The sequence below is a fragment of the Xenopus laevis genome, chromosome 3L (assembly GCF_017654675.1).
Source record: "Xenopus laevis strain J_2021 chromosome 3L, Xenopus_laevis_v10.1, whole genome shotgun sequence".
NCBI lineage: Eukaryota > Metazoa > Chordata > Amphibia > Anura > Pipidae > Xenopus > Xenopus laevis.
This window is the reverse complement of record NC_054375.1, coordinates 76,023,533-76,050,047: the sequence shown is the minus strand read 5'-3', so window position 1 is coordinate 76,050,047 and position 26,515 is coordinate 76,023,533. Positions and strand designations below refer to the sequence as shown.

General features: G+C 35.9%; 1 protein-coding gene across 1 annotated transcript in view; it reads right to left on the bottom strand.

Moving 5' to 3' along the window:
• The window catches only part of LOC108710266 (cadherin-like and PC-esterase domain-containing protein 1), a 146,933-nt gene extending 120,636 nt beyond the window's left edge, over positions 1–26,297 (bottom strand). Inside the window, exons 1-3 of the mRNA XM_041586404.1 lie at positions 25,524–26,297; positions 15,980–16,166; positions 8,827–8,924 (exon numbers count right to left, since the gene is read on the bottom strand). Of these exons, the coding sequence (XP_041442338.1) occupies positions 8,827–8,924; positions 15,980–16,166; positions 25,524–25,739 (501 nt within the window). The 5' untranslated portion in view covers positions 25,740–26,297. The remainder of the gene's footprint in view (positions 1–8,826; positions 8,925–15,979; positions 16,167–25,523) is intronic.
• Between the last annotated feature and the right edge of the window lie 218 nt (positions 26,298–26,515).

Sequence of the window (26,515 nt, the reverse complement as noted above, 5' to 3'; positions counted from 1 at the left end):
AAAAATGAACAGACAGGTAGAAAGGGCAGGAATGTAATGTTATGAAAGTAAATCATACAGTCCAATAACAGAAAGCACTCATGGCACAGGTTTCTTGAACAACAATGTGTGGAAAGTTTATACCATCTGCATATCTAGGTGTTTCAATCCACAATGATCAATGCACAATCCCGATAATGGTCCCTTGTGGATCGAAACGCGTAGATGTGGAGATGGAATAAATTTTGTCCACCTTGTTTTACAAGAAACCCGTGCAGTGAGTGCTTTCTGTTATTGGACTTTATGATTTTTGGTGAGCACCCGGCCTTCATTATCACGAGTCATGAGTACTGATACACAATATGTATATATATATACTATTGCTCTACGAGAGCATGATAGTGTGAGGGAGTTAATGTGTCACTCAATGTCTGAGTAATTGTTTGTGCTCGAGTAGATTTGAATTCTGCGGTAATTAAAAATTAGAAGGTTGGAGAGCCAGGAAATTAGTAACAGATTGTTCATTCAATGTATTTGTAGGCATGCTATAACACCCACAAAGGTATTCATGGTTACTTAAGATATTTAATTTATTAATAAAATATGAATTTGTAACACCTATCTTTCTTAAATTAAAGAAAGACCAATGCTTTCCTACAGTATGAACAATATGTTATTTGGGGTTGTTTTTACTTACTTTCCCAATATAAAAATAAAACAATTACTTTTTGGCAGCGCCACAGCCTGCACATGTGCTATTGTGATATTTTAAACCCATTGTGAATTGTGACCATTGCATACATAGTCAAGAGAGGCTGCTTTTCTCAGCTTTGTTTTCTATACTGAACTATAGGGACCATTGTACGAACAGTTCTCATTTTATGTACCTTTAAATGGTCCCTATGATGGCAGTTTTTTATATAATTTATATATACAGTTGAATAATATTATAAAAAAATTATAAATTATTAAATAAATATTTTATATACAAATGCATACAACAAAACAACCTCTCTATAACAGAATTAAATTCACTTTGCTTTCAAATCTACTTCCTTCTCTACCCAAGCCCCAATGTAAAACTCTCACTTATTCCTCAACCACCTGATTCTCTGCCTTAATAGTTCCCATGCCATTTACTCCATCCCTACTCTACCCTTCTCTACACACCCATGCTACAGAAAGGATATGGGGTGCTCCCATGGACATAACTGAAATCAAGTTTACTTGCATAACTATTTGACTTTTCTAACATGACCGTATAGACACTCTAGATACACTCCCATCAAGTATTTCCCTTTTCAGCAGTAGGCATTCTAACATAACTTTTCAAACAGACCATAGCTTGCATACAGCTTTTGTACTACATGGCCAGATTAGATTTAAAAAAGCATTCTTCTGTTTACTGAATAGGCCTGTATTGCTAGTACAAATAGACAACCTTGTACTTTTTTCATACAGTATAGAGATAATAATAAGATTATTGTTTAATACAAATTTTAATATTATGAAACCTCTGCTTGAAGCTTCTTTATAGCTGTAATCAATCTGATAAAAAATGACTCATTTGATCAGTGAAAAGAATGAATCTCTTTAAATGGTTCAGTGTCCCCAGAGAGAAGCAAGAAATTTGTAGGAAATAAACTAGCCCTGCACTGGCTTTCCCTGCTTCGCTGTAGAGCATGACATGATCACATATATATTGTATTTGTAGATTTTATAACTTTTGTAAATCTAGTCTAAACTTCCTAAATGTTTTTTGCTCCCTCTGTGACTGATCAGTTTAAAATGCATTACAACGATCACAGGAAGATTGGTTAGCCCTGTTGGAGACACTAACCAATAATCTTGGTAATAACAACAAAAAGAACTATTTATTTTCTTGCCTCATCCCTGTGGTTTAAAAATTGAAGTGAATTATATAACTGAACAACAAAGTCTGACCTGTAACACCAAGCTTGTTAGTATCCTATCACTGTTGCCAGCACAATTATCCTTATAGAACACATTGCCAAACATTGACTTTCTTTTTTATCTGCATAAAAATATGTTGTGATAACCACCACCCAACTGCTTTCTAATTATCTTTACTGCCATGGAAGATGGAAAGCTGAATTTTCCACATTAGCTATTATTTTTGTTATTCTGTTCAAAGCATTAATATTTTTAATGCAGATTTTTTGCGTATTATTTTTGTTATTCTGTTCAAAGCATTAATATTTTTAATGCAGATTTTTTGCGTATTATTTTTGTTATTCTGTTCAAAGCATTAATATTTTTAATTCAGATTTTTTGCGCAAATATGATTAACCTTATGAGAAAGGACATATTGCAAAATTCACTGAAACAGGTATGGGATCCATTATCTGGAAACCCTTATCCAGAAAGCGCTGAATTAAGTGAAGGCCGTCTCCCATGGACTCCGTTTTAATCAAACAATTTAAAAATTGTTTTCCCTTTTCTTAGTAATAATAAAACAGTTCCTTGTACTTGATCCCAACTAAGTTAGAATGAATCCTTACTGGAGGTAAACCAGTCCTGTTTGGTTTCTTTACTAAATGTTTTAATGATATGCAAATCCAAATTACAGAAATATCCCATATCCAGAAAACACCAAGTCCATAGCATTCTGTATAATAGATCTCATATCTTTACTGGATATAAAACACTTAAGGATACGCAGTCTTATATTTAATTTTTGTCTTTCTGAACCAAGCAAGCACCCTGGTTGTCTCACATCTCATTAAATAGGGAAATAGTAGTTGCACTGAAACTGCAACTTTTTAAGTTTCTGGTAGTGCTGAGGGCATGTTCCAAGGTATGACTTCCATAGATGAATGCAAAGAGACCTCAGATGTGCAGATTATCTTTGCAGCCCATGACATCAATAATATAGTTAAAGGTCTGGAAGCAGATGAAAAGTATTTCATAGTATATCATCGGGGGACTATAGAAACTTCTTGCTCAAGCTTTAGACCGCTCTTTAAAGTTTAGTTCTACTGTGGTATAACATACACTATGAAGAAATAAAGAATACTAAACAACTCAGTGGAAAGGTGACCAATAAGTCAGGGGATGGATGCAAGAACATATCTAATTAACTCAGTATTCCTTGGACTTCAGTTAAATAAATCATTAAGAAATGAAAAAACATACAAATAGTATTGTAGAAGTGATACCTATACTGGCTAACAATAAAAATACATTGCAAGCTTTCGGAGCACCAAGGCCCCTTTGTCAGGCAAAATACAAATGAAAGCTAGAAAGGCACAGCATATATTCTGTTAGATCAGTGAAAGGTATTCATGGGCAATAAATTAGGAAGTTACAGATAGATAGAGATCAATTGTAGAGATAATAAAATGAATAAGGGTGGGTTGTAAATAGTCCAGGAGTCTGGATTCTGTTAGGTCACATAGTGTGACATGAAACCTGACCCTAAATTAGGGCCCTGTCTTAATGCGTTATATAACTCCATACATTTCAATGCATAGATATTCCTTTGTATTTGTTTCTTTATGTTATTTTCGCTACTGGCTAACACGGTACTACAGTTTTTGCTTTGTCATTAAGAAATGTAAAGAGTATTGGTTTACATCTGCCATTAATAGGCAAACCACCAAAAGCGAGTGATCATGCAAGAGGGAGACTAGCAATGGAGGCCACCAAGAGACCTATGACAACTCTGAAAAAGTTACAGTGGCAGAGATTAGAGAGTCTTTGCATAATGTTGCCTGGGTGCATCTCCAGTAACACATTTATCAGAGAGGCAAAAAGGCAGGCACTGTTTACTATTACTCACATGCCATTTGGGCTGCCAAAAGGATCATGGGAGACTCAAAAGAAAATTCTATAGTATGATGAGACCGACATTGAGCTTATCATTATTTATTTATATAGCTCCGACAAGATACGTAGTGCTTTATCAGCTTAAATACCATCAGCATAAACACACCAACCCCATCTTTGATTGAGGTGGCAGCATCATGATGTGGGGAGACTTCTCTCTCTAAATCAGGTCCTGGAAGGCTTGTGAGAGTAAAGCAAGACAATGACAAAGCCACAACTCCACAAGAATAACAAAATATTAATGACCAAGTCAGAGTCCAGATCTCAATACGATAGAGACCTTTTGGTTGTTCACTCACCATCCTCATGTGCTGGCAGAGTTTGCACAGTTTTGCAAAAACGATTAGGGCACTGTTGCAGTGTCTAGTAGTGATGGGCAATTTATTCAGCAGGCATAGATTTGCCACGCATAAAAATTGTTGTGCGTCAAAATTATTTGTACGTCCATTAACTTTAATGCATTTGGACAAAATAATCGTGCATATAAAAATTGTCACTTGCATCAAAATTGATGCGTGTCTAAATTATTTTGACACCCATTGATTTCAATGCGTTTCACAAATTTTTGCCTGTTTCATTAATTTTTTCGCTGTTTTGCGAAACGGGACAGATTCGCCCATCACTAGTGTCTAGATGTGCAAATATGATAGAGACCTATAAAAATAGACTCCAGGATATAATTGCTGCCAAAGGTGAATCTACTAAGATTTAAGTTACTTTTTGTCTATGTATGTATCAATTTAACAATATATGGAATTCAGATTCATTTTATTAAAGTTAAATATTCAAATTATTGACCACAGCAGGCGACTACGTAATTTTTTCATCCATAAATACATAATGTGGATTGATTATTTGGCTTTCCATCACAACTAATGCTTTGTGTAACAATATCAAACATTCTTATCTACAGGAAGCAGGAATTTACAGGTTTAATGAATTTCAACTCTTTGTACATGATGAGTAACACTATCCACCAGGAAAGACATAGACACATACAAATGATAAAACAAGAAATTGACCTGTGGCAGTGTCATTAAGATATTACTTGTTAAAATTATGCTCTAACGATGATTGCTATACAAAAATAAGTAACAGTGCTGACCACCCATACAGAAACACAATTCCTGGTCTTTTTATTCTCCTACTTGCTTCAACAGTTAATTAGACATGGCTGCCAGCAGAATATTACAGGTATGGGATCTATTATTGTAAACCCATTATCCAAAATGCTCTGAATTAAAGGAACTTCATCTCCTATAGACTCCATTATAATCAAATAACTAAAATTTCTTCTTTATTTCCATTTCTTCTGCAATAAGAAAACAGTACCTTGTAATACTGAAGATATAATAAAGATTTATTATAATATTTAAATGATTTTAAGTAGACCCAGGTCCTGAGCATTCTGGATAACAGGTCCCATACCTGTACAAGCTCATTGCACTACAGTAGTAAATCAGATTTAACCAATACATATAAAATTAGAGTAAATATTTAGAGACAATAGGGCAACAGTGGCAGTTCAATATGGTGTCAACACAATGAAACATTGACATGAGCATTTTACACATTACAGTAAATGGCACAAATGTCATTGTCTACCCTCCAGTACATAACCTTGCATTTATTAACATATAATTTTTTGACATTTAGAAGCTCAGTCCCCAAATGTATTCTACTGCTGACACTACCTATAAATAGCATGACTACATTATACTATGCACACACATATTTGCTCAAAATGATTTTCATTACCATCCTTAAATATAGTAAAAGTTTGCATATTCATTTAATTCAGTTCTTTAATTTGGAGTATAAAGAATTCTATACTGTGTTTAACACAGACTGAAAGCACTACCGTGCTGTTAAATAAATCTGCCCAGTTAAGCAAATATTACTTATTGCAATGTGCAATGCAAAACTAGTCTATTGGCACATTAAACAGAAAACGACTTACTTGGACCAAGTTGTAAAACTGAGAGATTGCTTGTTGGTGACCTGATATGATCCAGTAAATACTGTATCTTAGGGAAAAAAGCATCTCACAAAATAGTCTCATTTAAAATTTCTTATGAAAAACAGCATTGTCATCCAAAAAGCCCTTCATCTTAGAAAAGTGAACTTTATGCCATTAAAAGCATCATTTCAGTACATTAACTAGGGTAAAATCTTCAAAGCAAAAGGTAGTACAAAAGAGGAATGGTCTGTCTTCAAAATAATACTAATCATATACTCAGCAGAATGTCTGAGCCTGTATAACAGGGAAAGTAGCACCTTATTATCACTCTCCTCAGTTCTTGTGTAAACTGCTATCAATTCCATTATAGACTAAATAAAGCTGATCAGAATATTAGGGATAGGCAAGGTAGCAGGCCCGTGGGTATAACAGGAAAAGCTAAAAGAAAAAAATCATAAAGTACTCCTATATGCAAAAAATACAAAACTTTATGATGGTTTTAAGCAGTGGTTCCCAAACTGTGGGGCTCCACTATAGGAGGACTCAAAGCAGTGTATGGAGGGGCTCTTGCCTGTCCTTTAATGATTCAAACACCAGTCTTCTAAAAGACCTTTATTTAGCATAAATGATTCACTTGGAAGTCTTTGAAGACTAAATCGTATCTTAGAAGACAAAAAAAAAATGATGGTCATTGAACTCCAAGGTGACTTCTAAAATCCTCATATTTTGCAACAAGGGGGTACTTTCTTTATTATAATAATTATTTATTAAAATACACAAGTTTCAGTGAGTCCAGAGAAATTACATCACTAATCTCCCATTATAACCAATGACATCGCTAAGCACCATTTATAAGGATATCATTTACAGGATATTCATGGCTCTTGTGTATTATAAGCAAGTGTAGTTTTTAGAATATAGTTAAAATATGCTATGACTCTGTGTAGAAGTGCAGGAGTACTAAGGTGTACAAGAGCACTCCCTTAAGAGCTTATGCAAAGAGCGTATCTCCCCAGGGTCTGTCTATGTTCTGTACCGTGTGTTGTCCCAGCTTAAAAATGTGGTGTAACTAGAAGTTACTGGGCGCCACAGCAAATTCAATTTAGGGCCCCAAAAGGGTTGACCTATTCTAACAAGTTATATTGAAATTTCAAAGTAATTATGGCCTTACTGAACCCTCTACACTCGTGGGCCCCCTGCAACTGCAGAGAATGCTTCCTATTAAGTTATGTCCCTGGGCACAGGCTATCCTCACTGTCTGTCCTGACTAGCAGTTCAGGGCCCAGATCTAGTTTACATCTTCACTGCTCCCTTGTGTGCCTAAATGATGTGCAAATTAGCGGCACAGACAGCACTGTATTCATGGGTGCAGTGGAAGATCTTTGTGCCTCAAAACAGCCTGCTTATTGCACTTCCATATCGTAAATTAGCTCTCATTTATATGGATATGGTACAGGCGGCAAGAATTTATTTTCATTCTCACTGTTCTAAAAAATTCTGACAATTTTAAACACGTTCTCAGTGTTCACTTTCTTGGCCTTAGCTGATGTAGCAATGGTAATCTTATAGCCTCCTATAGCCTGCCAGTTTAAGGCATGTTCAATAATAACCATAATCTTCTCTCATTGATACTGAGGAATAACATATTCTGTTCTGAGGATCCCTACAGCTTCTCTGAGTCAGTCTTATTCAAAATATTATACATAGGCTCCAGAAATAGAAAGCATAACAGAAGTTACATTTCAAACAAACTCTTAACAGTCAGCATATGGAAAATTTGGCTTTAATTCACTGACATGTAATGTTAGGAATGTGTTTAAGTTGCGTTGACAATTCACTTCAAATCACAAGAGGTTTTTTCCTTAGGTCTGTTATTGCTGTTCTCATTTTCTGCCCGCAGCCTGATTGGCATGGTCAATTTACCCCTCAAGACCTAACACTGTTGTAAAGGGGCAAATTCAATAAAGGGCAATTTTTCACCAACAAACTCTCCATCACACTTCACACCACTTAACCAGGCATAAATCCGTTACCACTATGCAAATTCCCTAAAATGCGAAGTTGCGTCTTTTTTAAGACTTTTCGGCATACAGGATATGATGTCACTGACATAAGATTGAGGAGGATGTAGCTTTGTTTTATCAGTTGGCCAGGTCTAAGGATACTCTGGCGAACAAGGTAACATTCTGTAAAATTCGCAGCTGTGCGAAAATACGGCTGGCAATAGGGGGCAACACTGCACTAGCGACCCTCACTTTTGGTAGTGAATTGTCGTCTACGCTTGTTAGAGAATTGGCTATGTCTGCTAATTCTGCTAACCATGCTCCTTTTTATATACTCAAGCCGGTGTGCCCCGCCTCCTTCCGTGATGTCACAGTGGGGCAGGTCGGACGTGGGTATATAAGTAGGAGCTCACAGCGGGTTAGGGTCGGGTGCAGGTTCTTGGGGTTTGGGTGAGGGTCGAGGTTTTCTCAACCCGTACATCATTAGTAGCCAGCAAGGACAGCTGGCTCAGAATAGGATATTCTGTAACATATTAAAGTTACCTTAAAGGTGAACTATGCCTTTTTTCAACTTTACATTACATTTAAAGGATAAAACAAAGTTTAGTTAGTTAGTTTAGTTAGTTAGTAATGTGATCACAAGTAATACTTCCTCCTGATGACTCTTCTATGCAAATCATGTTTGTGCAAGTGATGCTGCACCATTGCAAAGGTGCAATATTACTCCTGTGTCAGCCAAACCTTCCAACAGGTCCTTTGCAGTCATACGAGGGCTTCCCTTTGCCTTTATGGCAAGCGTAACAGCAGTTCTGTCCAGCACACCCCCTCCCCCCCCCACACACACTAAACAGCCTCACACCCCACGGAACACCTGACCTTCTCACACAAACACCAAATTATCTATATATGTTATTTGGCCAAGGGTGCCCAAACCTTCAACTGTATGTGTTACACTGTGGCTACTAAACTGTAAGATAGTTAATAAAAACCACATTGCTATATATAGCCATAACTGCTTACTAGTTATAGAATTACCTTTTTAAATTGATTCAGGTCTTTTTCCTTCTTGCAGTCCGACTCTGAACTGTTATTAGGTGGGATATATATTATAATATCTTCAGTGTTTACCAGGCCTAGAAGAAGGACACACATGCATTACATACATGAGATATACAGTAGACATACATATTTGACTGAACAGCTCAGAATTATTCAATTCTTGTTGCACTGCAAAATAATTTTTAATAATAATTTGCTGTCCAACAGATCACAAATGGCTGCACCTCCCATTAGTTTTAAGTAAATGTGTAAACTTTAAGTTGGCAAAAGTTATTAATAAAAAAAAAAAAAATGGGGATTTTGAAAATCTGGCAGAGGCCTTTCTATCATTTTGGCCATGACTTAAGTGAGGCTGAAGATGGAAGAAATAACTTGCAGCCAGACATCTGTGGCTTATTACACCACTCCAGAGATCAAGCAGCTTGATGGAAGCAGCAGAGTGACTGCCAAGTGAGGAAATGACTATTCACTATTAGTCCAGATGATAGGTACATTTTAGGAGTCAAATGACTGATTTGTTTTGAGGAAAAAAGCTGTTATAGACTTGCTTATAGAATGAAAAGCACCATGCAGATTTATTGTAGGAAGGGAAGCAGCACATGATCGGCTGCAAGTGATGAAAAGCAATTCCAGGTTTATATTTTAGGGGCATACCCTATTTTAACCCTTTTGTATTCATTTTACTTCTTGCTGCAATACTCTTTTCCATCTTTATTTTAGCTTTTTTGCATGATATATTGGCTTTCTTGTACATGATGAAATTTCAGCAGTCTCGGATAACTTTAATGCTTTAAAAGCACATTTTTTCTTACCTACTTAAACACCAACACTTCTATTAAACCATAAAGGTTTTGCTTTGCAATGTCTTTCCTTGCTTACAAGAGGAATTTAATGTCATGAATATTTATTAAACAAAATTTTAAAGACATTAAATTTTCCTGTGTTTAACCCTGTGAAAAGCCTTTCCCATTTAATATGTTGCAGAGATGCCCTTATACTGACAAAGTTTGCACGTCTAAAGTGCTAAAGATAAGTTCAGTATTGTTAGTTATTACCAGGTCGAAAAGCGAATCGTCCCTAGTAGGTTCGTAAACTACCTGTAATAAAAATTGTCATTTAGCATATTTACAAACCTACTAGCTTTTTCTGACTTGGCAACCAAATTACCCAAGGCAATGTCTGGATAATTGAAGTCACCCATAATAATAACGTGTCCTAGTTGTGAACCCGCCTCCATTTGTAATAGTAGCTGGACTTCATTCTCATCACTTATAAGGGATGGTTTGTAGCATACACCAATGATAATTTTCTTTGTAACACCTTTAGCCCATACACAATCTCTACCCCAAGTCGTTCCATACCCTCCCCAGTGTTATCCCTGGCCATTACTTTAGAGCATGGCTTTAATCTAGTCTTTACATAAAAACAAATGCCTCCACTATATTTTTCCATCTGTCCCTCTTAAAAAGTGTGGAACCATTTAAATTCACAGCCCAATCACGTTTCATCCTACCTGGTATCAGTGATAACAATTATATCATAATTTGCAGCACATGCAATTAACTCCAGCTCTCCCATTTTACCTGACAAACTCTGTGCATTTGCCAGCATTCAGCGGATGTTTTTGAGGTACAGCTACTGGTGCAACAGTGCACCTGCCTTATCTCTGTAGTATAGGAACAAGCTCACTACAGTCACTTTAGTGATCTTGTTCCTATACTACAGAGATAAGGCTCAGTACTTTCTAGCATAGTACACATAGAACATATTTTCTACTAGCAAGCAGAATAGTTGTAGCCATATTAGTCTAGATTTTTGTGGTCCCACTAATATATAGTCCATAATGCATTTTCCTGATTTTACATTTTCCAAGGATTTTACACCAATTTTTTTCTAGTTCCATGAAAACATAAAATGGGGGTCATGTTGTTTTCAAAGACACACAAAGGTAGAGTGCAGTTGTCACAAGATCTGGTCTAAGTTTCACACTAGTGAGTACTTGTAAACAATATGATATTTTTTAATTAAGTGGTCAACCTTCAGTGCAATAAGTAGTCAATGCAGCAAACCTCATTCAAAAATAGTATGGCTCTATCCCACGTCTGACCTACGATAGAATATACGTGTCAGCCTAAAATCCAGTTTAGAATTTTGCATAATTTGTAACCACGCAAAAAAAATTCACAGCCTGCAGTCAGAAAATACCCTTCAGTAGTCTATCAGACTTTTTGCACTTTCAGTTTTAAGTATATTGCCTCATACCATCAGCTTTTTTGCAAATGAGTGTATATTTAGTAAATAACATCTGGCTACAATTTGAAAGCTTTAATCAAAATCATCTGGAGGAAACTGATTTGTGTGAAGCCAAAGTGAAACACTGGGCTTTTTGTTCCTTCCTAGACAGTGAAAAGCTAACTGAATAAATGAGAGGTCATAAGATACATAAATCTGAACGGCAAACTAGAAAATGCATGAAACAACTTTAATAGTGTGAACAATTCTATAAAATGAGGTTAATTCTCAAATGTAATCACGAATGGGCACATTTTATTCATTACATGTATAATTAGCCCACACAAGGGTAAATCATTTAAAAAATACAATTAAAAAGAAATTTGTTGGGATATTTACTGCCTATATGTATTCTGCTTGGTGAGAATACCTGAAGCCTCCACTGAGACTGCCTTATATAAAGTTGCAAATGATCTCCAGACTGCTAAAGCCAAGGGACATTTCTCTATTCTTATTTTCCTGGATTTATCTTCTGCTTTTGATACTGTTGACCATTCTATTCTTATGCAAATTCTCCATTCAATTGGTATCCAGGATTGAGTTGCATCCTTGTTCTCTTCCTACCTTTCTGACCTCTCCTTCTCTGTTACTTTTGCTAAAAAATCCTCTGCCCTGTTCATTTTAGTGTGGGGGTGCCTCAGGATTCTGTACTTGGTGCTTTGCTGTTTTCCTTGTACACTCTCTCTTTAAGAGACCTGGCCTTAAATATCACTTGTTGCCAATGACACCCAGATGTATTTAGACACCCCATCACTTACCACTGACATTGAGACAAAGATCTCAAACTGCCTACTAGTTATCTTCTCTTGGATGAGCCAACACCACCTCAACCTTAACTTGGCAAAAACTCATGGTCTTCCCACCCAATCCTAGCCCATCTCTTACTTTCACCATTACTATTAATGGCATGACCATTACCCCTGTTAATTCAGCATGCTGGGTCATTTTCAACCAGTCTCTCTCCTTCTCTAGTCATATTAATACTTTTACCAAAACCTGCAGCATCTTCCTTTGCAATATAGCCAAAATATGCCCAGCCAAACACTAATCCATGACCTTATCCTATCCCGTTTATACTATTGCAATCTCCGACTAACTGGTCTTTCTGACTCTCACCTCTCTCCCCTCCAATCAATCTTAAACTCTGCTACCAGGATTCTCCTGTTCTCTCCCAAGAGGGAACCAGTCCAACCCCAACTATAATCCTTAGCATGGCTGCCTGTTAAGCAAAGGATAGCATATAAAATACTTTTGCTAACATTCAAAGCCCTTTACTCCTCTGCTTCACTTTACTTTTCTTCACTTGTCTCACTGTACATTTCTGGCCTTCTTCTCTGCTCATCTCAGAGCCACCTTCTTTTCACACCATCCACATTGACTGCCACCTCTCTTCGCAAACCTTTCTAACTTGCTGCTCCTTACCTCTGGAATTCCATCCCTGAATTCCTTTGTAAGGTGTGCTCTCTCAAGCTCTTCAAGAAAAAACTAAGAGTCTACCTTTTTAAGCACTAGAGCGTTGGTCTAATCCTGGTATCCATTGGACAATGCTTTTACTTTTCCCCATACAATTTGTGCCTCTATGTTAGCCACCCACCCACTTCCTCTACCAGGCAGGGACCTCCTTCCTTCTGTGTCTTTTACCACATAAGCACTTAAGCTCTGTGTCCTTATGTGCGTTCTGCATGTATTTATTGCATTCATTGTCTGACGTTTCAATGATGAAGTGTCTGAAGTCTGAAGTGAACCAGTGTACTTTTTCTACTCAGGGCTGGCCTGCACAAGGTTTTGTGAGAAATGTTTTAAGATCAAGCACTAGTCTGGGATATGTTGAGTTGTTGAAATGGAAAAGAGTAAGTGGCAGGGAGGACCAAACCCAAAAAATAACTTAATTACTCTTAGAGATCATACAGTTTGAGGTGTAACTATAGTGCAATGACAAGTGGAATATGATCGGCAATTGTTTCAGTGGCATCCTGCATTAAATAGTCATTTAGTCATCTAAAAACTTTAATGATAAAAAATAAGCTACAACAGTTACATTTATTTCCTCTGCTGCTTTGGCACTGGTATAGGACCAGGCAGTATATTCCAAAGGAAGCTCAGTTAAAATGGCTTTAATGGGGCGTTTTTAAGCTCTTAAAGCAAATGTAAGCATTACCGTGCATAATATAAGCTAGCAATAAATGATCCATCGTAAATAAAATTTGAAATGTCTACAGCCTAAATCTAGACTTCGTTGTTAAAAGGTGAAAATAAAAATTGGTGTTTTTTTTCTCCATATAAGTACTTAGTAAAAGAGCTGGAATTTCTCCAATGCAAGCTGATTTTAAAATGAAAGCCTCATGGGATCACAAGATAATAGTTGCTTTCTGCCTCTAATTTGACATGGTTATTAGCTTCTAAACTACAGAAGATGCATATGTCACTGAGAATTATTACAGTAGTGTTTAATGCAAATTAACAAGCAAATTTATGAAGGTGACTAGACCCTTCTGTCATTGACATATTCTTTAGACATTGAAAGACAGATTGACAAACACTACAAATATTGGAAACAAAGTGGCAACTGATATGTATGGTAATATTCAAAATATTTAATTTTCTCAGCATATTAAACCACATAAAATAAACTGACTGGATTTACACTGTTTTTTGTGGAACGGTAGTAAATGCATTAAATAAACAGCCATGTAGCATCAAGTTTGAGGTAAGATATATATAACACACTAAAACCATGAATATCTTTGAAATATATCCTTATAATACACAAAAGCCATAAATATCTTCTAAATTATATCCTTATAAACGGTGAGTTCTGATGTCATCAGTTATAAACGGTGAGTTCTGATGTAATTTCTGTCACATGACTCACTGAAACTTGTGTATTAAATAAATAAAGTACCCCCTGTTGCAAAATATGAGGATATTAGAAGTTACATCGGAGTTCCATGACCTGTATAAAAACACTTGGCCTTTGTATTTTTATATGGTCATGAAACTCCTTGGTAACTTATAATATACTTATAATTTACAAGAGGGGGTACTTTATTCATTATATAATTCACAAGGCTCATGAATATCCTATAAATTAAATATTCAGTGCTTATTGAGCTTGTATACAAAAAAATAATTAATAGAAATTGTATAAAAAAAATTGACTGTATAACCAGCATTTGTATGGCTGCTGAGTTTCAGCTTTAAAGGAATAGTTCAGTATAAAAGTAAAAACTGGGTAAATAGATAGGCTGTACAAAATAAAAAAATGTTTCCAATATAGTTAGTTAGCCAAAAATGTAATGTATAAAGACTGGAGTGACTGGATGTGTAACATAATAGCCAGAACACTACTTCCTGCTCAGCAGCTCTCTTGGTTTCCACTGATTGGTTACCAGACGGTAACCAATCAGTGACTTTAGGGGGGCAACATGTGTCATAACTGTTTGCTTTTCAATCTGAGCTGAATGCTGAGGATCAATTGCAAACTCACAGAACAGTGTCCCATGTGTCCCCCTTCAAATCACTGACTAACTCAGAGTTAGAGAGCTGAAAAGCAGGAAGTAGTGTTCTGTTATGTTAGACATCCAGTTACCCCAGCCTTTATATATTACATTTTTGGTTAACTAACTATATTAGAAACTTTTTTTTATTTTGCACATCCTATCTATTTACCCAGTTTTTATTTTTACACTGAAATGTTCCTTTAAAATTAAGTTTTATAGTTGCCCTTTTTGGTTACAAGGAAAACTGTTCAGTTTTTACATTTAGGTGTATATTGCTTTCCCTTTATAAAAATGATTAAGATACTGCATTTTACATTTCTTCTTAGTTTACAATCCCCCGTGAGATTTATTGACTTAATGTCATAATTAAGTGATAATGCCTAGTATTCTTGTACATTCCATACCAAACTATTTGTTACAAAAATAGAGCAGACATTAAGAAAAGAGATCATTGAAATACTAAAAAAATAATTGATCAGTCTTTAAAATCAGGGGCGATTCAAGGGATAAAAATCTCAGCACAAAAAAAAAAAGTTACTGTTACAATTGGCAATTAAGAAAGAAGTGGGAATTTGGTGGTTTTAACCATTATTTAAACAAAATGCAAACCTTTGTGCCCTAAGGACCAATCCATCCAATGTTAATAAGGGATAATATTATGGATAAAAATAGAGGCATGTGGTATAGGGAATGTCAGGTTACTGTGTTATGGTATCACTGAAAACTGACTAATGCCATTTGTATAGTGATGTGTGTCTATAAGAAATAGCATGAGAAAATCAAACAGAGTAATATACCAGCAACCAACACATCTATGTACAGATTTATATGTACAGAATGATATATATGTACTCTACCATAGATTGCTATTTGGTAAACATGACTTACTATACATAGCATAAATTGCATTTTTATGGAAATATCTGATTATTAGTTGCCTGTATGTTCTATCCCTGCTCTTTCCCAGTTCTGGTCCTTTTGGCCCTTTCCTATTCTATTTTCACGAGTCACTTTATAGTTATGGGATTATCACACAACATTTGCAGGATGGCTTTGGGTGGAAATACAGGGTGGAATATGGCACAGGGAATATGTTTTTGTAGAAATAACGAGAACTAGAAATGCCTTTATAGCAATGCCAAAAATGCATGCAATAGTAATACTATTAAACAGTTTTCTTGTCTTTGTACATGTAAAAGAGAAAATGAAAGGAAGGTTTAATAAACCAAGTCACTAAATAATGTTTCAGTATAATTTGGGAAAGATAGCATTCTGCATTATACTGTATTTCAGTGATAAACACATTTAAAAAAATGATAGTACTGTTCCATTCTTACCTTGGTTTATAGTCCCTTTCACACCTGCTTTAACATCCTTAATATCTTCTGAAAGGACTATACTTCCAAATGGACTTAGGATATCTTTGTAAACAATCTGTTCCTTGGATCCATGAGATGGGTGCACATATAAGAAGATCCTTCTTGTAGGCCTAGATATCAAGTCGTGTTGTATGCTCTCTCCACACTAAAAATGAAATGTAGCATTTATTATATTAAAATGATGTATGCACAACTTATTGCTCCTACACAGAGAAAAAGATGCCATCTAACTGAGGTGCTGCATTAATCATAACCTAACTGTCAAACTTCCTTATTGAAAACCTTAGTATATCAGACCTAAAAACCTTTATTCCCCCTATATGTTTGAAAAGTCTTGGATATTGTCTAGATGCAGTATCCACAGCAACCAGTAAGATATTTGCTTTCAAATTGGTGACCAGTAAATGCAGATTATGACACTTGTTGTTTCAGCATGTGGTTGCAACAAGGTATTGCATAGATACCGCCGTAGGTTACCGTTAGGGGATTGGCAATTTGCTCATAAATATTCACTTTGAAGGAATCTGCAGGGTGGGGTGCAGTAGATCAGAATGAGTGAAGTTTTAATAGTTTAAAAGGTGTATGGCTGGTTATTTCAACCCCACTTTAAACCTGCTGTGACTTATTTCCCCATTAATGTGGTTATCCAATAGGTTGTGCAAAGATTACTTTATGTATAGTCACCAAAAGCGTTAATAGGAACAATTTTATTGGTTGCTATATATGTACTTAAATAAGAAGTTCAGGCACTATTAAAACAGAACTAATGCTTAATAAAGAAGAAAGGTAGAATGGTTGCACATTATGTTTCGGGGTTCTGTCCAAGCCCAAGGCAACCACATTCCTTTAGCAGTGAAAACCTAAACCTCCAAATATTCCCCCATTAAGTAGCTCGCCATCTTATTTTTTCCTGTATACAGCATTTAGTCAGTGCTGCTGTCAGTTACCTGAGCACACAAAATATACTGTACAGTATATAGAATATATAAGTCACAATAAAGGCTAATTAGTAAATAATTATGTTTCTGGTTACATGGGAATTTGTATCAGATGTTAATAAACAGCCCTGTAGCATCAACTTCTATCACAGACAAACCTTTTTTTCTTCTTGATGATTTGTATTGACCCTAAGGTTACCTTCTCAACAACTGCCCAGAGCACACTTGGGTCTATTTATAAAATTTGTCAATAGTTTGCACAGTGAACATATGTGACCTGCTCGTGGTTATATTTATAGAGCTGGATGAGTGGCGTATTTAATGTGCAAACAGAATTGCGAATTTTTATTTGCTCTGTGTCCATAAGAGCTTTTTCAATAGGTCATAATCACAAATTGCAAATAGTATATTTCTGTATTAGAGTTATGTCACAACTTTGGTGGAGGTATTTGCAAAACAGTTTTGTAAATTGCAAATATAGTTTACTGTCACCACTATTGTCGTGCCAACAACCTTGCACAGTGGTTCCACTCACGCAAACACCTGTCTCATTTGTGAGCCATTTGCAAATTTTTGTGCGCAATTCAAATTTGCAAAAAACGCAAAGATGGTCACGGCAGTGCAACATTTCAGCATTCAGGAAAAACCATAGGCAATACAACCATTTGCAAATAAATATGCTCTGCGCAAACTTTATAAATGACCCCCTCTGAATATGTGTGTGTGTTACTGACACGGAGTGGAATACGTTCAGAATATAAAATGTTACATTTCTTGCCATATTCATTTTTTAGGATTTCGTTTTTTTTAATAGCCCTATGTGGGTGCAACACATTTTTCACATGCAGTTATCATGAGCACCAATAGTACAGCTTAAAAGTTTAGAAAAATTTTGTGTATGGGATATGAACTCAAATTCTGGCTAATTTAATTGGCTTATTTCAGATTTGGCCTGCCCTGTGCCACACACAAAAATACATACTGCACTTGTCTGTGTATAAGGAGCAAAAAGGGAGGTGTATATAAGGCATAACACAGGAATTCAATTGGTGGAACAATTGTTCCCCTGGAGTGGAAGTTTTAATATATTTGCATTTTCTTCTATCACCAGTTGGTTATGCTCTATAGACATATATTTAACACACCAGCTCAGATAGGCAGTAGAACATTTGCCACATTTAAAACAAGTCCTAAGTGACCAAGTGCAATATTATCGAAACACTCTATTTAAGTATAAAGAAATCAATAATAAGGGACACCTTATAAGAATATATAATGTATTTTTCATATATAAGAATAACCTATTTAGAAAACTGATAATAGCTATACTGCACAGTGTTTTCTGTGTTACTCTTGTGAAAGAGTAAAATTCTTTTACATAACACCAGCACCACTCTGTTATTCTGCGAGTTTTGGGATTGTTTATAGAAACTGTGCTGACTAAAAATGAGATCAGTCTCTTTCCCAGCGGCAGGATGCAGCTTTCTATTTCAGTTGGCTATGATGTACATTTTTCTAAGTAGTGGGATGTGTGAACTATTTTAGGCCTTCTCACACTGAACATGAATTTTTATAAAAGTTTCAGGAGCAGAGAAAGAATCTGTCATTTACTGGCCAAGTTACTCGCCATTGGAGGACGATAGAACTGCAGTTCCATAATATGGACACATACATATGGTACCTGGCGTTTTCTAGATAAGGGGTCTTTTCATACTTTGGATCTCCATAACTTAAGTTTACCAAAAAAAGAATGTAAACATTTAACCCAATAGGATTATTTTGGCAACAATGAAGATTAATTCTATCTTAGTTGGGATCAAATGCAAGGTCCTGTTTTATTATTATAGAGAAAATGGGAATAGTTTTTGAAAATTAGAATTACTTGATAACAGATCCCAAACCTGTATAATCTATGTTTTGGAGTATGGTTGAAATGAATACTAGAGATTATGTGAAATCATTCAACACCACTACCTGATTTTTAAACAAAATGTGCTCAAAAGTCTACATGCAAATGGCATCTCAGAAAAAGTATACAAACATCATAATTTATATACTCCACAAAAATGCAGCATGACAATGCTTCAAAAATGTACATTTATATGTATATAGTAAACATGTAAATAGCACTGTTTATATGGAATTGCATCCAAAATAACAGTGTCGAAATATGTTTACTAGACTAGAGGTACTAGAAATCAAAATAACATGATACAGCTGGTTCATTTGGGATTTTAAAATGCATGTAATGACTTATACAGATAAGAATTGATGCACTTGTGTCTCTTTACAATGATGATATGATGCCATGTATGCACCCAGTGACTCTTGTATTAGATGCAATGGCACCAAAATGGCACTGTAAAAATATTGATTAGCAGGTGCATACACCAGGGCTCCTCATGTGAAAGTGGTATTCCAAATTGGAGTCCAAATGATAAGCATTTGATAAAGTGTATGCTTTCCTGTGAATATATTAAAAGATATAATTTATTTTTTAAAACATGTTTGCGGACTGTCACTTTTTGCTTAAGGCAGCGGTCTTGCCTTCCCACAAGAGACACTTCCATAAGCATTTTGGGTAAATGTGCAAGTAGTCATTACTTACAGAGTCACTGCAATGTGCCACTGAGGAATTGCAAAGCCATCTCACTTTGAGGCTGAATGAACTGGCATGCCCTCTTAAAGTGTTTCTGGTATGAACTTGGCGTTTTTGCCCCTGTGTTTGTGCCAATTGTACTCAGAGTTTCATTGGATGCCTTCATCAATACAGAGCACTTACCACTGTTTTAAAGTCCCTTACAAATGAGAAGCCTATGGAAGATGTAGAGTAATCTGAGTCAAGAATTATGTTTGTGATATACTAGTGCCTTGTTGTTGTTGTATCTGACAAGTCCAAATCCAAAAACACATAAAGAGAAAAAAAGACTTCATTGGATAAAAGAAGAATTAACACTTTTTAAATGAAATATTTTTAATATTGTTTATACCAGTTTTAGTTGTGTTTTTACCTCATTCCTTTTATGCCCAATTCTGCTAGTCTATCCATATGTTTTACTTTAGATACAGTGTAAACACTCAACTTATTATCCAAATAATAATAATATAATAGTTAATGGAATAGCTGCTCATACTTAATTTTGCAGCAACATAAGGGTCTGTTTATTAGGTTTTCTAATTATAGGCATTGAATTACCACTACACATTGCAGATAATGTGTTTTGGGAGGGGTATCTTTATGAGGGGTTTTCGAGAGGTTTCATGCTGGACCCCCTTTTAATTAGCATCCACCCATCCCACTTTCTCCCATTCGATAGTAAGGGAAGATTGGCCCTAACTATGACTCCAACTAACTTAATATTAACTTCAACTGTGAATTTCTGTTGTTAGCACAGTCTTAACCAGATATTGCCCGGCGTTCTTATCCTGTTGTGGATATCACTGTTTTATATCTGTAAAGAAGTATTTTTTTCATCCTCAAGGTATATAAGGAAAACATTTTTTGCAAGTGCTAATGGTATCAGTGGAATTTCCATCTCTGGTCTCGTATGGTAAACACTGTACTCATACTATTAATGATTAATTAAGGTAACTGTGCACATATACCATGAGATATTAAGGGGGTTATTTATCAAAGTCTGATTTTATCTCAATATTTTCTGCTACAAACTCCGAAATTTGCTTTGTGGTAAAAAATCTGAGTTTCAGGATTTTTCACGTGAAAACTACGATTTTTGCCCGAAAACTTTGGGGTATTGCAGAAAACCCAGCACATCAAAAAATCATTGAGACTTCTCACTTGACTTGTATGCAACCTCAACAGGTCTGAGATGCTAGATTTTCTCATTCAGACTTTTCCATCCATTTAAAAATTTAAAAAAAATTGTGATTTTTTAAAAGTTCGATTTTATAAAAAAATCACAGATAGATGATGTAAAAGTATAAATAGCCTTCAAAGACAATGTTATGATAGATGTAAGAAAAAGGTCAGTACGTATCACTTTAAGTTGTTTGTTTATCATCAATGTAATATGTATCATTGCTATTAAGAACATTGTAACTATTGTTGATGAACTGTAATTATTGTTCTAATAGATAGCCTCAGGTTTCGAGGACTAACCCTGCAATTGAATTGCAGTTATTTGTGCCACTGCCCTATTCTGTGATTGAATGGTTTGTTTGCTTTGTGTATTGCACTGTATGTCTGTAATACGCATAGCAACTTAACTTAATGTCTATGGTGCACACAATGATAAAAAAAAACGTTTTTGTATTTTGTTTAATAGAACATCCGTTTATACCCCCCCCAATTCATTTGCTTTTTGATGTTTTTTTTAGTATATTAGGTGTAGCACTTATGTACATAGATGCTATTATTAGTTCAAATTACAGGCAATAGTTCTCTCTTTTAATGAATGCAGTTTTTTATTCTAGAGTTCATTTAGGTAAATGCTGAAATGTTTGTAGAAAATGAAAAGATGTATGTAAGCTCCACTGTAAGGTGTGGGGGATCTGCACATTAATCATTTGGGCGCAGATGGGTGCATTACGCCCGAGTGCATCCCAATAAATGGGCAGTGTGCACACAGGAGTTTGCTCTGATAAATTTATGTTGCTCTTAACATTTGCAGAAAACGCTTTCTTCTTCATGACAAATATATTTGCTTAAGGACCGTGGGGTATTTCTGCCAAATGCATGATATACTGTAAAATGCTCACCATTCTGCATCATTGAAGGATAAGGGCTCATACCCACCAAAGAATTTTCTTTTATTAATCATTTACATAGTGTTAAACAGAAGAAAGATATAATACGTTTTACAGATAAATATATTTATATAAAAACATTTTGCCTTTTGGGGTTTGCAGAATCCCTGCTACAATTGTAGCCATTTATTTTTATTATCCTTTATTTATATAGTACCAGCATTCCTTTATAAAGATTATACATCATTCACTTCAGTCCCTGGCCCAATGAGCTTACAATCTAAGGTCCTAATCACATACACAAAAAGGGGGAAATGTAATAAAATTTGCAAAGTGAACAAATTTGCAAATACAAAATTGCATGCCGCACTGTAATATTCTTCATTAGGCTTTTATTGCATTTTGAATCTTAAAGGAGAAGGAAAGGCTTCATACACTTGGGGGTGCCAAATGTTAGGCACCCTCAAGTGATTGTATTTACTTACCTGAAACCCAGGGCCGGTGCTCCTCTCAGCAGAAAACTACACCGGCCCGGGGGTTATACCAGTGAGCACCACGGATCGCTTCTCTTCCATCTTCAGCTTTCTTTGCATGCGCAGTGGAACGAAAAGCCGAACTTTAACTAAAAAGAAGGCTATTTAATTTAACTGCACATGCGTTTGCCCCGGGAAATTTGAAGAAAGAAGAAGCCGGAAGAGGAGTGCTTCGTGGTGCTCACCGGTATAACGCCGGGCCGGTGCAGTTTTCTGCTGATAGGAGCACCGGCCGGGGGTTTCAGGTAAGTCAATACAATCACTTGGGGGTGCCTAACATTTGTTGTGGATTGTGAACCTTTAACACCAGCTTGAAAGAGGCATAAACTTTTGAAGCAAACGTAACAACGTTTTCATTAAGAAGTTTATTACATACACTGCACACTTTGAAATTTGCAATCACTATCCTACTGCCATGCAAGGGGCAAAGTGTTGTCAAAGGCAAAGTTGTTGACTTTGCGCACATTTATTCGCATTGTGAAAAAAGTGTGAAGAATTTTTGCATTAGCGGCCAATATTAAATTACCCCAAAAAGGTTTAAATTTATCATGAGCCAATAAACCTGCCTACTACTGTATATGTTTTTTGGAATGCAGGAGGAAACCAGATTTCTTGGACATCTTGCAGATGGAGCCCTGGCTGGGATCAAACCCAAGACCCCAGCACTGCAAGGCAACGGTGCTTACCACTGCACCACCATGCAGCCCTATCAATATTATGACTTGTATAGCATTTTAACGAGTAGAATATCAAAGCCACATATTTTGGTGCACCAACACAAGAAATTAGAGAAGAAAACTACTAAATATGTAAATAGTATCTAGTAAAATACCTTCAAAGAGATACCAGGGGTTAACATCTACCCCCAGACACGGTGTGAAGTGGGAAAGGCGGGTGCAAACCACCATTTCTTTTGCACTTTGTGCCCTGCAAGTAGAAGAACTTCTGCGGGGAAGACCTGCATTTGGGGTGGGCTGCAGGAGACATGTAGGTGATTTGTGTCGCATACTAAAGCATCCCAAAACATACAGAATTAAGAAATGCCTCAATAGAAAATGAGATAGCACATATGTGAATGGTTTTCTTTTTAATTTACCTGTAAATAAGATATGATTTCTTCAAAATAAATTGTTATATTCAGTAAACTATGCATAAAGCTACTGGAATGTATTTAGTGTTCTGTTGACAAGTGACATAAGGAAGTAGGCTGAAATTCAATTTCATTTCCTGTTTCCTGTTGCATAAGATCCATGTATCTACCTTATTTTCACTGATGGGCTACCAACTTCTATTGCTGCAAGTGAAATAAAAGCACCACAGGATAAGCCCTCCAAAACATTTCCATTAGCTGTCTTCCTTACACAAATATTTCACTGTATCATGGTGTTTATCCCTACAAGATATAGTGGTAAATACCCCAGAGATGAGAAAATGTCTATTGAAAACAGACACCATGTCTGGATTGTGCCACTTCATGAATGCTCCCTGAAACACAGTGCAAACCCGTATGAAACTCATTTTCAGTTGCATATACTTAACTTTTTTCACTTGACTTCACTGTGCATGAAAATAATTGGAATCCATACAATTTTGAATTTTTTTTCTTTTCTCCCACCATTCGTACTGCTACTTTGCCTAACTACTAACTACACAATTTCAGTTCAAGTCCTCTTGATTTCTAGGCCATGGTCCCTGCTGGCTTCTTGTATGAGGATTATTCTTGTTCTCAAACAAACATGGAGGGTTGCTGTTGCACAACTACCATTTCAGTGAGTGGGATTGATACCTCTGTGCTCTATCTCTTGCTAACCCATTTTTTGTGCAAAAGCACAGTCCTTTCTGTGGTGAAATACATTTCCAAAATACAAAGTTTTGACAATTTACTCATTTACAATGAGAAAGAGTAATTTATTTCTTAATTTTATTATTTTTAATCTGGAATTATGTTTCATTTTACTTGATAGTAGATGTAAAGCTATTTCCCATATTTATCATTCTTTTCCAGCTCCAATTTGCAATCACATGACCAGCAAATTACTTACCATGATTTCCTTTCCTGGATAACTCAATTTCAGCACTTACTGGATATAGCTCTGTCTCAGTGCTCCACTCAGAGGGACCCTTCCCCACAGCTCCCCAACAAATGATAGTAACACTGTACTTTAGGTAGGCAATTATTGTACTTAAATTACTCTGAAGATTCATATAACAATCCCATGCATTACACACTAATGCACATGCCTGTGTAATAATAAATGCAATAATTCTGACTTTGAAGCAAATGATGAAACAATTACAATTATAGTTCATAATACTCTTTCTGAACAAAGCAATCTACACTCATGGTGTATCCTACAAGGACAAACGTGAATACAGTAGCTAATATCTCTGTTAAAGACTGTGCAGCAAATCCTGGAGAGAATAGGTTTTGAGTTCTTATACAACTTTTGGTGGTGGGGGCAGGGAAGATATAAAAAGCAACACAATTATAAAAAAGTACATTCACATTTTCGAGTGATATTAACTCTAAAAACACTGTTTGGCTAAAAAGGGAGAAGGACCAGCCCCAGCATGGCTCACATCCAAAGCAATCTGTTTAGTATTAAGGCTTCCATGTGTCAGTAAAACTCCGACTAATAAGGAAACTTCAGTCATTTTCATTACCACCCACTGGAGGAAAATATGAAGTTGTTAACTTCCTATTCCAAATGCAGCTCTGCTACGCAGCTAGAGAGGGGTTAGTATATTTAGAACATTGAATAGTTATAGAGATGACAAAAGCTGTTTTACGCCGGCAATCTATCCTGCTAACTTAAACTAGAATGAAGACAGGGACAAGCCACAAAGTATCTATCTTCTGCTAGAGAATAAAGAATACTAAAGAATGGTAAAGAATACTATATTCTGTATGCGTGTGTGTAACACAAATCATTTTTCAAATGTGAAGACAAGAACCACTACTGGAATCCCCTCCACTTCCAAATGTTTGTTGCTTATAAACCTACTTATAAACAAAGTATTGTATTCCTGGTACGTGAAATCAAATATGACTAACATTGCATATAATCTACTTGTATTTAAAGTACAATGGAATTAGAACATTTATGATGGATTATCAGTGTTTAGAAACAATTCTGACAAATCTCACTATTGATCATATGGTTTATGGGAAATTGGAAATCAACTTTAACAATTAAGCTCAACTACAACAACAATATAACAAAAACAATATGGAAACATTGCTATACCAATTCTCAATATTTATAGTATTACTTATATTTTTATTTATAAATCGCTCCTTGACTTAATACGTTCATTGCTTACCTCCTTCAATCTCCTGTATAACTTGATTGCAGCAAGGACACAATCCTCTCTTTTTGAGGCTTCATTTAAATCAGCTGCTTTTATGTCACTTGCATATTCCTCATATTTCCAGGATGCCCTCCTCCAAATAAGGATCAGACTCTGATAGAAAACACATGCTGCCACAGCCAGACCTATAACAGCAGGGCTGGGACAGAAACGGCGTCTCCAACCCATTATTTTTAATAATACATGCCTCTAGCAAAGACAATAGTGGCACTAGGTCTGGTGTCTCATAATATTCAGGAATAAAGACGGTCCCAAAAATATACCATACTCAAGGATGACCTGTAGGCTATGATGATGCCATAGTAAAGTGGCTGTGTAAAAAGGTCATATAAGTGCCATAATCCATCCTTCATTTGCTAATGAAGACAAAAAAAGAAACTAGAAGAAAGATTTTTTGAATCTATATTCCAGGTGGCATCAAGGGTCCTGTACTTGCAATGCATGCGGTCAAGCATTTTTTCACAGCCTCTGTCATCTTTTCAGGATTTTATAAGTGAAGTCCATAATGCCTGTCAGCTGCTTTCATTTCAGTACATGTTGTAGAAGATCATGAAGTTTACTTTTCTGTCTGCATTTGGCTGAAAAGTTCAGTTTACTTCCAAAGTCCTCTCCCAGTTAGCTGATATGTTTCCTATATCCCTTGGTGTGCTGGTGATGTGTGCACTCTGCACAGTGCTGCCGACTGTGTAACACAAACACAGCACACTCACACACTCGCACACACACAGAAACCTTCTGAATTCACTTGGACCACAAGCACTGAAAATGAAAAACTTGCTTTCTTACAGGGTGTGGTTTCGTTTCATCCTTTTAACTCTGAGCAAAGAATTTAACTACTTAGAAACTTTTACACATGTAACTGGATTAGAATATTCAGTAAAACAGATGTTGGAACTTAAAAACAAAAGTTTGCACATGCTCGCTTAAATAAGAGCTTTTGCATC